The sequence below is a fragment of the Eupeodes corollae genome, chromosome 3 (assembly GCF_945859685.1).
Source record: "Eupeodes corollae chromosome 3, idEupCoro1.1, whole genome shotgun sequence".
NCBI lineage: Eukaryota > Metazoa > Arthropoda > Insecta > Diptera > Syrphidae > Eupeodes > Eupeodes corollae.
The window spans coordinates 45,387,371-45,399,861 of NC_079149.1; the positions used below are offsets into that span (position 1 = coordinate 45,387,371).

General features: G+C 38.9%; 1 protein-coding gene across 1 annotated transcript in view; it reads left to right on the forward strand.

Annotated features, from left to right (window-relative positions):
* The window catches only part of LOC129949768 (cyclic GMP-AMP synthase-like receptor), a 30,619-nt gene extending 20,513 nt beyond the window's left edge, over positions 1–10,106 (forward strand). The window contains exons 3-5 of the mRNA XM_056061411.1: positions 8,686–9,431; positions 9,572–9,749; positions 9,820–10,106. Coding sequence (XP_055917386.1) covers positions 8,686–9,431; positions 9,572–9,749; positions 9,820–9,992 — 1,097 coding nt within the window. The 3' untranslated portion in view covers positions 9,993–10,106. The remainder of the gene's footprint in view (positions 1–8,685; positions 9,432–9,571; positions 9,750–9,819) is intronic.
* The last annotated feature ends 2,385 nt before the right edge of the window (positions 10,107–12,491 follow it).

The window sequence follows — 12,491 nt, forward strand, 5'->3', positions numbered from 1 at the left end:
TTCTCCCCTTGCATTATTTTTTTGAAAGATTCCTTGAATGTCCGGACAGCACGTTCAGCTAAGCCGTTTGACGCTGTGTGAAATGTTGTTGTTCTGACGTGTTAGATGGAATTTATCCAATGGCGAATCCAGGGGGGGTCGTAGGGGTCATGACCCCCCCTGGAAGATAATTTGTTTGCTTTTTCGTGGGAATTCCCTTAAATTTAAACCTAATTGTATTGTATTAATAGATATGACCCCCATTATATTTTGAATTATTTATTTTTTGTATATGAAAGCAATATTTGTATTTTACTTCCATAAACCTTGTTCCTGGACTGGACGAAGAACATAATATAAATCGGAAATTCACCATAATTCATCAACTTTTGACCAACTAGCGATCCAGCAGGGGTCTTATGAGCCATAAAGCTTATACAGTTAAGTTGTATAAGTAAAGATTTCATCTATAGCTTTATTACCGTGAATAAGAGATCATCAATTGTATATTAAGTTACCTTTAAATTCCTTAAACTTCTTTTCCTTCAATTTTATTATTAAATTTTGTTGACACATAAAAATAGTGGATATTGGAGTGATTTTACTTTCGACATATATGAACTATATGGTACGATTCCGTCCATCTGTCTGTCTTTCCTGGCTCCTACAGTCCAAAAAATTATTACTACTTACTTACTTACTTACTTAAGGTGGCGCTACAGTCCGGGCGGACCTGGGCCTCAACCAACAAGTGTCTCCAGCCAGCTCGGTCCCTAGCTAGCTGTCTCCAGTTTCGCACGCCAAGTTGGTTGAGGTCCTCTCCCACCTGGGTGCACCACCTGAGTCGCGGTCTTTCTATACTGCGCCGTCCCTCCGATTTGGATTCGAAGACCTTCCGTATACAGTTCGTCGTTATATTTTCTCCTCCATTCTCCCGAAGCATCCTAAGATGCTCCCATCTTTCTTTGACAGGATCCAGGTCTCAGCGCCATAAATGAGAACCGGGATGATGAGCGTCTTATAGTTGGTGATTTTACATGCTCGAGAGAGGACTTTACTTCTCAATTGCCTTCTAAGTCCAAAGAAGCAGCGATTTGCAAGAGTTATTCTTCATTTGATTTCAGCGCTGGTGTCGTTGTCTGCATTAATAGCGGTGCCTAGGTAGACAAAGCCCTTAACTACCTCAAAGTTATAGCTGTCCATGGTGACGTTTTGTCCAAGACGTCGTCGTTCAGTGTCCTTTTTTGATGACAGCATATACTTGGTCTTGCCCTCATTGACCATTAAACCCATCTTCTTCGCTTCCGTAGCAATGCTCAAAAACGCTCCACTGACATCACGCTTTGATCTTCCAATTATGTCAATATCATCTGCGCTTCCGAGTAATTGGATGGACTTTTGGAAGATTGTGCCTCTAGTGTTGACGGTTGAGTTTTGCACAATTCTTTCCAGAACGATGTTGAAGAAGTCGCATGACAGTGCATCGCCTTGTCTAAAACCTTTTTTGACATCAAATGCATCGGTAAGATCTTTTCCGACCTTGATAGAGCAGCGTGCATTCCCCATCGTCATTCTGCACAAACGGATAAGTTTGACAGGGATGCCAAAACTAGACATTTCTCGGTAGAGCTCTTCCCTATAGAAACAGTCATACGTGCTTTAAAATCGATAAAGAAATGGTGGGTATTGATTTGAAGCTCCTGGGTTTTTTTCAAGATCTGCCGTAGTGTGAATATTTGGTCGATAGTGGACTTTCCTATTCTGAAGCCACACTGAAAAGGACCAATCAGGTTGTTGACGAATGGCTTCAGACGTTTACATAATACGGCAGAGAGGATCTTATACGCAATGCTAAGGAGACTGATGTCTCCTTAGAGGGCAGTTTAGAGGGTCTCCTTTCTTATGTATCGGGCAAACTATGCTGAGATTCCAATCATTGGGCATGCTTTCTTCCGACCATATTTTGCAGATGAGTTGGTGCATGCTCCGTACCAATTCATCACCTGCTGCTTTGAATAGTTCGGCAGCGATGCCGTCAGCTCCAGCAGCTTTGTTTGACTAAAGTTTAGATATAGCTATCTTCACTTCGTCAAGGTCGGGTAGGCGGAATTGTTGATCTGCGTCGCCGAGGTTGAGTGGTTCTATCTCCCTTACAGCGGAATTCTGTTCGTCATCGCCGTTATATAATTTGGAGAAGTGATCTTTCCATATTCTCACCATCGACTGCGGTTCTACTGCGATGTTCCCCTGATCGTCTTTACAGGCTTCGGTTCGTGGCTGGTACCCTTGGGAGGTTTTTTTTCACCTTTTGGTAAAATTTACGAACCTCATTCTTGTTGTGACATTCTTCTATCTCCTCGATAGCGCGCTTCTCATGCTCTCTTTTTTTCCGTCTAAGAAGCCCGGTGTTCCTCTCTCCTCTTCTGCTCGTAGAGCTCGCGAGCAGCTTTATTCCTTTTGTGCAGCGCCGTTTTGTATGCCTCTTGTTTCGCTGCGTGAGCTTGCCGGTATTCGTCGTCAAACCAGGGGTTTCGCTGTGGTGGCCGTGTGAAACCTAGCACTTTAGAGGCGGCATTTCTGTTATTAGAGACTCGATCGGAAAATTACATGGCAGTCTCTTGCGTTTGTAGCCGTCTAACGTCGAATCTTCTCACAGTACTTCCTTGTTTTGGATTGGATCGGGATATCCGTAGCCGTACCTTGGCTACAACGAGGTAGTGGTCCGAGTCAATGTTGGCCTCTCGGAATGTTCGTATATCCTGGATACTGGAGAAGTGTCGTGCGTCGATCGCAATGTGGTCAATCTGGTTGACGGTTGATTGATCAGGAGATTTCCATGTCCCCTTGTGGATATTAAGATGCGTGAACTGCGGACTAGCTACCAGAACGCCTCGCCTCGCAGCGAAATCGACCAGCCTAAATCCTTTGTCGGAGGTAGTGTCGTGCAGGCTGTATCTCCCGATTATGCCTCCAAAGATGTCTTCTCTTCCTAGCTTGGCATTACAATCTCCTAAGACAATTTTAATGTCATAGCCAGGGCACTGCTCATATGTCTTGTCCAAGAGCTCGAAGAATATGTCTTTGGTGTCTTCATCTTTCTCCTCTGTTGGGGCATGCGCGCATATTAGGCGTATGTTGGCGAATTTAGCCTTGATGCGGATTGTCGTGATGCGCTCGCTCACACTGTTGAAACTCAAGACTTTTTGCCTGCGCCTAGTTCCAACAACAAATCCACACCCAAATAAACGCTGTCTTTGTTCTGGGTAGCAGTCGCCGTAGTAGATATCGCAGTCTTTTAGTTTGCGTTTGCCCGGTCCATCCCATCGCACTTCTTGGATGGCTGTAATATCTGCTTGCAGCAGTTAAGGGCTTCCGCTAATTGTTCGGCTGCACGTGGTCTGTTAAGGGACCTAACATTCCACGTACATATCCAAAGTTTGTTGTCCTTATTTCGTTTTCGTGGGTTGTCAACAGTGAATCCGTCCGTATCCGAGGCTTGTTGGTGCTTCGAAACTTAAGGTATTTTTTACGTGGCCAGGAAGTCACCCCGAACGGAACAACCCCCAACCTGGAATGCTAGATCCTTAGTATAACTCCAAGGAAGGGGAGCCGGATATACCGCTCCTTACAGGCCTGAGCTCCAAATATGTCGAAGAAGCCTACAAGGTGTTCACTAAGTACCTTAAACCTTACCCCCCTCTCTCGTTTGCTGCCCCCAACAACTTTCCACTGGGGTTGGAACCCAATCTTCAGTTGAGGTACTAGGCACCCGATGATCACCGCGGGGAGGTGAGAGTAGGAGTTGATAGACAGAGGTGGGTTTTGAGAAAAACCTGTGGACGCTTGTGTCCTCTTGAATGCACATGTCTACCATTTGAACATCTCCAACCAATTGTGTTAATTGAAATTAGGGTTTTAAGCTAATAGCGTAAGGCGTTTTTTTCATTTTATTAATACGAAAAATAACAGCAGTCTCCATACAAATCTGTTGGTCAAAACATGTGATTTTTCTTAAACTGTCTCTAAATTTTGTGTTCTAAATTGCAACAAAAACCACCTAAACTATTGTGTTTTAGCTCTTAAATATGGCATATTAAGAAAACTTTTGGAATCTAAGAATGCTTTCATTTGTAGGGAGTCATCCAAATTAAACATTGAAACCATACCCCCCTGGTGAAAAGTTTGGATCCGCCCTTGAATTTAGCTGGGACAACATTTTGAATTTGGCTGATGAGAATTGCGGGCCATTGTCGCTAACGATTGCGCTTGGCAGTCCCTCGATTGCAAAAATTGTTTGTAATGCATAAATTGTAGATTCTGCTGTTGTCGATGACAGCTCAAAAATAAATGGAAAACTGAAAAAGAATCTATAACAATTATCCACATTCGAGAAAAAAAAGGACCTGCGAAATCGATTGGATTCTTTCCCACGGTGTAGCTGCTGCAGGCCAGGATGAATATTTTTGCTTCGCTTGACTTACAGAAAGAGTAAACGTTCGATGAAAATATGGAATTACATTTACCTGTGATTCGGATAGCTTCTGTGGCCACCCGTTTTGTATGTAATGTTAAACGCGACTGAGTGTTTCGTCTTTAGTATGTGCTACGATGATTTCTTATTGGAAAATCTGAGATAACTGACTCATAAATCTGGTCAACTGTAATCATTTTTTTCTCTCAGTTATCAAATTCAATATCATTTCCCATGGGTAGGCTTGATAAGACGTCAGCATTTGCATGATTCTTTGTGTTGGGGTAGTGAATCGTATACCTATAGGCGTGGAGAATAATTGCCCAACGTGGAAGCCGATGAAGAGTCATAACCGGTAGTTTTTTTGATGGGTGTAAAAGAGTGACAAGTTCTTGACGATCGGTGAGCAAATAAAACTGTCTGCCACTGCCATAGAGGTACTGATGGTATCTCGTAACGCCGAAGATGATTGATATTTTACATGATGCTCGTTCAAGGTTTTCGATGCGATAGAGATTGGCTTCTCTTTGCCGTCTGGGTAGCGGTGTGAAAGAACAGCTCCTATTTTCGTTTTTGACGCATCAGTTGCTTACACAAGAGGAACATTTCCTTCGAAGTGAATTAATTGAACCGCATTGATGATATCGTTCTTTAATAAATTAAAAGCTGTACTTTGTTCTGAACCCAACACGAATTTCTTGTCGTGTCGTCTAAGTTGATTCAAGACCGATGCCTTTGACGAACAATTTTGAATAAACTTGTTATAATTATTTATTTTGCCAATAAATGATTCTAATTTCGTTATGTTTTTGGGTTCTGGCATTAACTTTATGGCTTCTATTAATTTTTCAGTTGGTCTAATACCTTTTGGACTGAGTTCGTGGCCCACATACTCTAATTTGTCTTGCGCAAGGTGACACTTTTTGTCTACATTTGAGGTCATGTGCGGAGAGCCTGTTTAGGAGTGTTTCGACATTATTTCAGTGTTCTTCATTATTCTTACCAGTGACAATGAGGTATGCTGCGCATCCAGGTATACCAGATACTACACCTTCCATGATTCCTTGAAAGATGCCAGGTGCGCTCGAAATTCCGAATGGCAACCGTTCAAATTGGAAAAGGCCAAAAGGAGTGTTTATACCCATACGCTCTTTTGGAGACTTTGTGAGTTCTATCTGCAGATAAGCGTCACTCAGACCAATTGCCATTCTGTTTTTGTACTACCACAATTGGTGTGGCCAATTCACTCGAGTTCACGGGCTTGAGGATATTCTAGGATACTAATCGGTTAATTTCGGCGCGGACGTCTTCATAAAGTGCGAATGGTAGATTGTATGGTTTATAAAACTTTGGTTGAGGATTTGGTTTTAATACTATGTTAGCCTTATACGGAACAAGAGTCCTAGTTCGGATGAGAATGTTGACTGAAATTTAATTTTAGAGCTTCAAGATCTGTATTAAGCGATTTTTGGTCTACTTTGAAACATTGAGGGATTGAAGAAACGCACTAGTTCATGTTCTTTGGAATTTATATGCCGAATTCCAGTTTTTGAAACAAATCCATGCCTAGGATGTTGGTTACACTGGGACTATCAACGACTGTTAAACTCAAACTTTCATGATGTGACGCTGAGACTAAATCGACTAATATTGTGCCTTTCAGTGGTAAGATGTTGCCACCGTATTTTTCAATAATCTTTGTTGTAGGTAAACATAAGGGATTGTTCAGTTGCTTCAGACCTTCAAGACCAATAAGTGAACACGACGCACCTGTATCTATTTGGAACTTAAGAATTTTCTCATTGACGCTTACATTTACGAATAGCTTATCTGAATGTATAGAGCTATGATTGACTTCGATTTGTGACACAAGATCAATATTACTCACGGTTTCAAATATTGTCGTCGCCAATGTAAGTAATTAAGGTTTAATACTTCTATGATTGCAAAGATTTATTTCAATTAATCGTATAATTATATACATAGAAAAAAGCAGAGGTAAGATCGGGTTAAAGGTTAGAAAGGAAGTGACGAAATATAATTAGATGACAGAAACATGAATGACAATCTGAAAAGGCAACCACTGAACAAATTATTTAAAGGTGTTATTACATCAACTCCTGCTAGAGATAACCTTACCCTCAAATTGTTCATCCAAACCGTCCTGCTGGAACCACGTGTCGTCTAGGTCCACATGATGCAATTGTCAATTCATGATTCACTCACGTCGTTAAAAAAAAAAAACGGACCAATTACGCCGCCGCCGCCCAAAATCTACAGCAAACTATAACTTTTTGAGGATGCATTATCACCTGGTGAGCCTCGCGTGGTTGGTGTTGTCCAATATATGGCAATTTTGCTTGTAAACACATCTATTCATCCAAAATGTGCCTCTTCACTAAGATCATTTTTCGGCCAAAATTGGGGTCCTCTTCCAAGTGATTCGAATGCCAGTCAGCGAACAACCGGCGGCGTTTTCTATAGTCATAAACTTTGACCTCCTGGGTCAGTTGGATCTTGTACCTCCTGTAGGTCCAAGTCCCGACGTAAAATACGCCATATTGAAGCCTGCGAAAGGCCGAGTTTTTGTGCACGGCGAGGATTAGACTGACTCGGATCCTGCTGTGTGTTTTTACGGACCGTTGCGATGTTCTCGGCCGATCTTGCGTTTCTTGAAGGTATGGGTGTTGATTGATTGTTTACTGAACTGGTCCTCTCAAATTTGGCCACCAATTAATGTTGATACAAAATGTACCAATCTCTTAAAAATTATCAGCCACTTTTTGTAAATATGAGAAAGCCAACTAAGACGGTCTTAACGACATCTTCAAGAACTTTAACTGGTCACTATGCTTCCTCGATTGTAACGTGGATTCCAGCGCAGATGTGATTACAAATGCACATAATTCCTTGTGGTATGAGAAATTTTATCCCCAATAGGATAAAATCTATCCAATCCTAAACAAACTATAGGTAATAGTTTGATTTGAGCCGTTAAATAGGTTATTAGGATCAAAGGTGTAAGTTTCGAGATTTTCAAAGCCAACCCCACTGAGGAAAACAGGAATATGTTTAAACAAGCAAGAAAGACCTGTAACGGACATATTCGACTTTTTAAATATTTCCATGACCAAAAACTACTACAAATTCCAAAAGATCTTACAAATTTTTGGTCATTTGTAAAAAATGTGCGCAGCACTACACTACGTCATTTTCGGTTCCTACGCTCGTTTTTAATGACACTCCTTTTGTAAGCCAATGCAACTATTGTCCAATAGCACTCACGTCCCTTCTTTCCAAGCTCATGAAAACGCTGATCAATTTTCAGCTTAAGAAATATCGAAAGAGTGCTTTTGATATTGACTAATTTTTGTTTGTGTGGTTATAATTACGTTTTGAACCGTTTAATTCAAGTAGTATCGAACGAGCTATAATTTCCAAAGCTTTTATTCGTCTTAAACTTATATTTGGGTTGGTGCTTTAATAACGTATTTCAAATTTTTAATAGAATTGGTGGTTTACTACTGAGACATACCATACCGTAATAATACCTGTGCTTCTAGAAATACTTTACCCTTAGGCTTAATTTAGGACGCACAGCTTAGTATAAGGATTCTTTAAGCCGCACAACATTTATGCGGAATGTTTTACCAGGCTCAATAATTTCGACTCATTTTAAAGTACAGACCTTTAAAACTAATGTGCATCGGTATGTCGTTTCTATTCCTATCCTCCTTTCATATTGGCAAGCACTATGTTTAATCATTATAAGGGTATTTATAAACCCTTGGTGCACGCGCAGTATAAATTATAAATGAACCATGTAACATTAGACACAGCTCATTGGTAGGTAATTGGGAGATTATACTTCTGAATATGCTGTAAAAAGCCTGCTTTTTGACAGCTGTCACTTTTGAAGCCTTGATCTTTTGATATATGTGATGTTAAAACTACTATAACATTACAAATAAAATAACACGTGCTTTTGTAAGGTGTTGAAGTTGTCAAAATACACTTCGACAATTGTTTTAAATGCAAAGTTCCCTTCTCGAAGATGTCATCAAAATTGGCCTGCAATCCTCTACAATCAATTCAAAGAATAATCATTCAATTAATGATTTCAAAAAATGCTAGTTTGCATTTAATATCAAAACGAAACCTTTTATTAGAAAACTCTATTACTAAATACCTTTATTTATGTATACATTTCTTGAATATAATTTCATATTTTTCAGGTAGTTACGCAGATAATTTAAAAGTTTCTAAGCCCAATGAATTTGACATTGTTATCCGATTGGAATTTCCATCAAAAGACTACATCAATATTTATCCGGACAATATCAACAAAGGCAATGTCTTCATTGACTTGACAGGTGTCTTAACTAGTCTACGACGAGATGTCCCAAAAGAAAATAATATGCACATATTCCTCAGTAAATTGATCAACACTGATGGTTTATTTTTAGAAAACAAATTTCAACAATGGTTTCAGAGCCTCATGACTGAAGTTTTAAATAAGCTCAATAGTACAATAACTCATGAAGATGAGGAATATAAATTAAAATACCGCCGAGAAGGTCCAGCTCATAATATTGTAGTACAAAATATTAAAGAAAATACACCTTTATTTTCGATTGATTTTGTTCCCGGGTTTGTTTTTCCAATAGAAAAATCTGTTTCATCAAGAGTTCCATGCTCAAAACTTTGGGAAGCCATACCAAGACCATTGAAAGCAGCGGGTAATAGTGTTCAAATAAATAATAATCCATCCTTTAGAACGTCCTATACTGATTCGGAAAGAGTTCTGATTGCTGGCAAGAATCAAATGAAAAATGCTTTGAGACTCTTGAAGAAGTATCGTGATCTTCGAACGAATATGAAGCATTTGAAGAGCTATTATATCAAAACTCTGTTTCTTTGGATAAATGAAGACTGTGATAAATCATTTTGGAACAGACCTATTTTTGAAGTAATGCTTGTGGTGAGTTTGTGAAAATGAAATGAATACATCAAATGCAAAAAATTTTGAAATGAAAAGCGATAATGTTAATTCACAGCATGTACTGTTAATTTGACAGATTTTTTTTTGTCGAGTAAGCGAACAAATCCATAATTTTACAGGTTTTTCAAAGACTTGAGGAATCACTTCTAGATGGAAAAATACAATTCTTTTGGCATAAGGAGTTAAATTTGTTACAAACCGTGAAATCTTCACAAATAAAAGTGATGCATTGTGAAGTTAGCAAAGCAAGACGAATTTTAGAGAAGGCTTCGAAACAGGATATACTTGATCTCTTTTGTAAATAAACATACAATTATTAAATTATATAAAATCAAATCTACAATAAATTTTCTTTTTTTAATTTCAGTGTCAGCCGAAGAACAAACCAGAATCACAAAGAAAGAAATGACTATTTTATCAGATAATCTGGAAGAATTCAAAGAGCTTAACCGGAAGCCATTTTACATCTACATTTCTTTCTATGCACTTGTCTTAGGAATTCAAATATTTAGAGTATTAAGAAAACAAACATTCATATAATATTAATAATTTGTGTACGTTTGTAAGAATATTTAAATTATTATATAATATTATAATTTATGTCGTTCATTAATTCGGATATTTAAATATTTTCATTAAAACACAATGAACATCGAAGCGTCATTTATTAGTTAATCTTAAGTGTTAAATATTTTACAAAATCTAGTAAATACACATAAGTATTGTATAGAATATAAGGGATTTAACTGGCAAGTTTATATTCTTTTGATCTCAGAGAAATCACCATTTCTTGGATTTACGACCTGTCTACACATAGAAAGACAATAATATTGTAAGGTTGTTTGGTGTTCAAAAAAGCATGTTTTTGACAATATTGCGTTTTTTCATGACTTCATCATTTATCGGAATGAAAACCTTTATTCGGAATAGTCATTAAGGTAATCAAACACAGGGCTAAAGGCCCAACTATAATAGGCATAAGCTAGCATATGCGCGCATAAGTAAACGTGCGAATACAAAGAATCTCAATACGAGTGAACATAATGGAATCTAGCTCCGTTTCGTTCAATTTTTCTCAGTTTCGTTAACTTAAGCACACTTAAGCAAGAGCGATCCCAGTCGCTCGCCACATAAAGGCCCAACTATAATAGGCATAAGCAAACATAAGCTTATGTCAAAAACCCAACGATAATTCACTTAAGTTAGCGAAATTACTGCATAGCCATAATGCAATTTTTCTCACGTATCTAAATGTCAGATTTTACTTATGCGGCGAGCGACTGGGATCGCTCTTGCTTAAGTGTGCTTAAGTTAACGAAACTGAGAAAAATTGAACGAAACGGAGCTAGATTCCATTATGTTCACTCGTATTGAGATTCTTTGTAATCGCACGTTTACTTATGCGCGCATATGCTAGCTTATGCCTATTATAGTTGGGCCTTAAGTAAAATGTGACATGTAGATACGTGAGCAAAATTGCATTATGGCTATGCAGTAGTTTTGCAAACTTAAGTGAATTTTCGTTGGGTTTTTGACATAAGCTTATGTTTGCTTATGTCTATTATAGTTGGGCCTTAAGTCATGGTTGGATTTGAGCTGCAATGAAGTTATCAAGGAGAAAGATGTAAGCTTTCAGTGTCCAAACTGGTGAAAACTGGAAAAGGCTTAAGCAAAACCCATATTCGAAGGACAAAATTACCAACAATTTCAGAAAAAAGGACTGCACTCGTAAAAAAACATGAGGAAGTTTTCTTGTTCCTCTGTCCATACGCTAGTTGTCAATGAAACACACCTTTAGTTAACTGAATTGAGTAATATAGTACAGTATAGTGCCATGGCTCCCAACACTTCTTGGGGGCTTAATGATTCTTTGGGACCAATCTTTTTTCATACTCGTACTGTAGCGAATGTCCTGAAATATCTCATTTCAAATTGAATTGAATTGAATTTAAATACATAATTCTACTGGTCCTGCGTAAGCTATTCCACTTATCCCATTCTTATGGGTTCGTTCCGAGTAGTTGGAAAACAGCATTTCTTTAACGAATTTCAAAATGGATTATCGACCGATAGCACTTCGGTGCCTTCATTTCAAAATTATCGAAACACGGAATAATTATCAAGTTAGAAATATCTTCAATGACGAAATATTCCGGCAGTACAGAATAAAGCCTGACAATGGGTGCTTTTGTTATCGAAGCCACCTTACTTTTTTGGATTACAAATTTTCTTTCGAACAATCCAATACAAGTTTTATGGACAGATTCTAGTTCAACAATATAAAACTGGCATAGCTCAGGGCTCGGTTTTGTCTCCGTCCCCTTTTTCTCCAATTTTTCCAATACTTTCGCTGACGATAGTAGTCTTCGTTGTCATTGCAATGTTTAAGAATTCAAAACCAATGTACTCCGACAAAACCTGATCAGCCCCTCCTTTTTTCCTTAGCCTAACACTTTGGCTTTGGCATATTAAAGATCTGCTTGTAATCGCACTATCTTGAAGACCGATTCAAGGGTCCGTAACGTGAAACTATAGGTATGCGCTTTCCAAAGGATTATTTCAATAAGGCAAAACAGGGAGGTGCTGGGAGAAGGTACAACGTCAAACGGCTACAATCGCCAGAGATCACCAAATCCTTTTCCGGCCGAGTTACAAGTAACCTCTCTCGAAGTTCTCCGCCGCCAACACAATGTATCGAAAACCAGTGGCAACACTGCCAAGATGCAATCAGAGAAGCCACCCCTGATGTGCTGGGTTTCAAGCAGCCACCAACGAGTAACCCCTGGTTTGATGAGGAATGTCGGCAGGCAAATCCAGCCAAACAACAGGCTGCATAAAAGGACGAGAGCTGCTCATGAGCTCTATGAGCAGAAGATGCGAGAGGAACACTGACTTCTCAGAAGAAAAAAAAAGAGAGGGCATGAGAAGCGTGCGGTCGAAGATGTTCAGAGGTTTAAAAGCAGGAATGAAGTTCGAAAGTTTTATGAACAGGTGAAACGAAATTCACAGGTAAATAAACAGGACCAAAGGCTGCAAAGA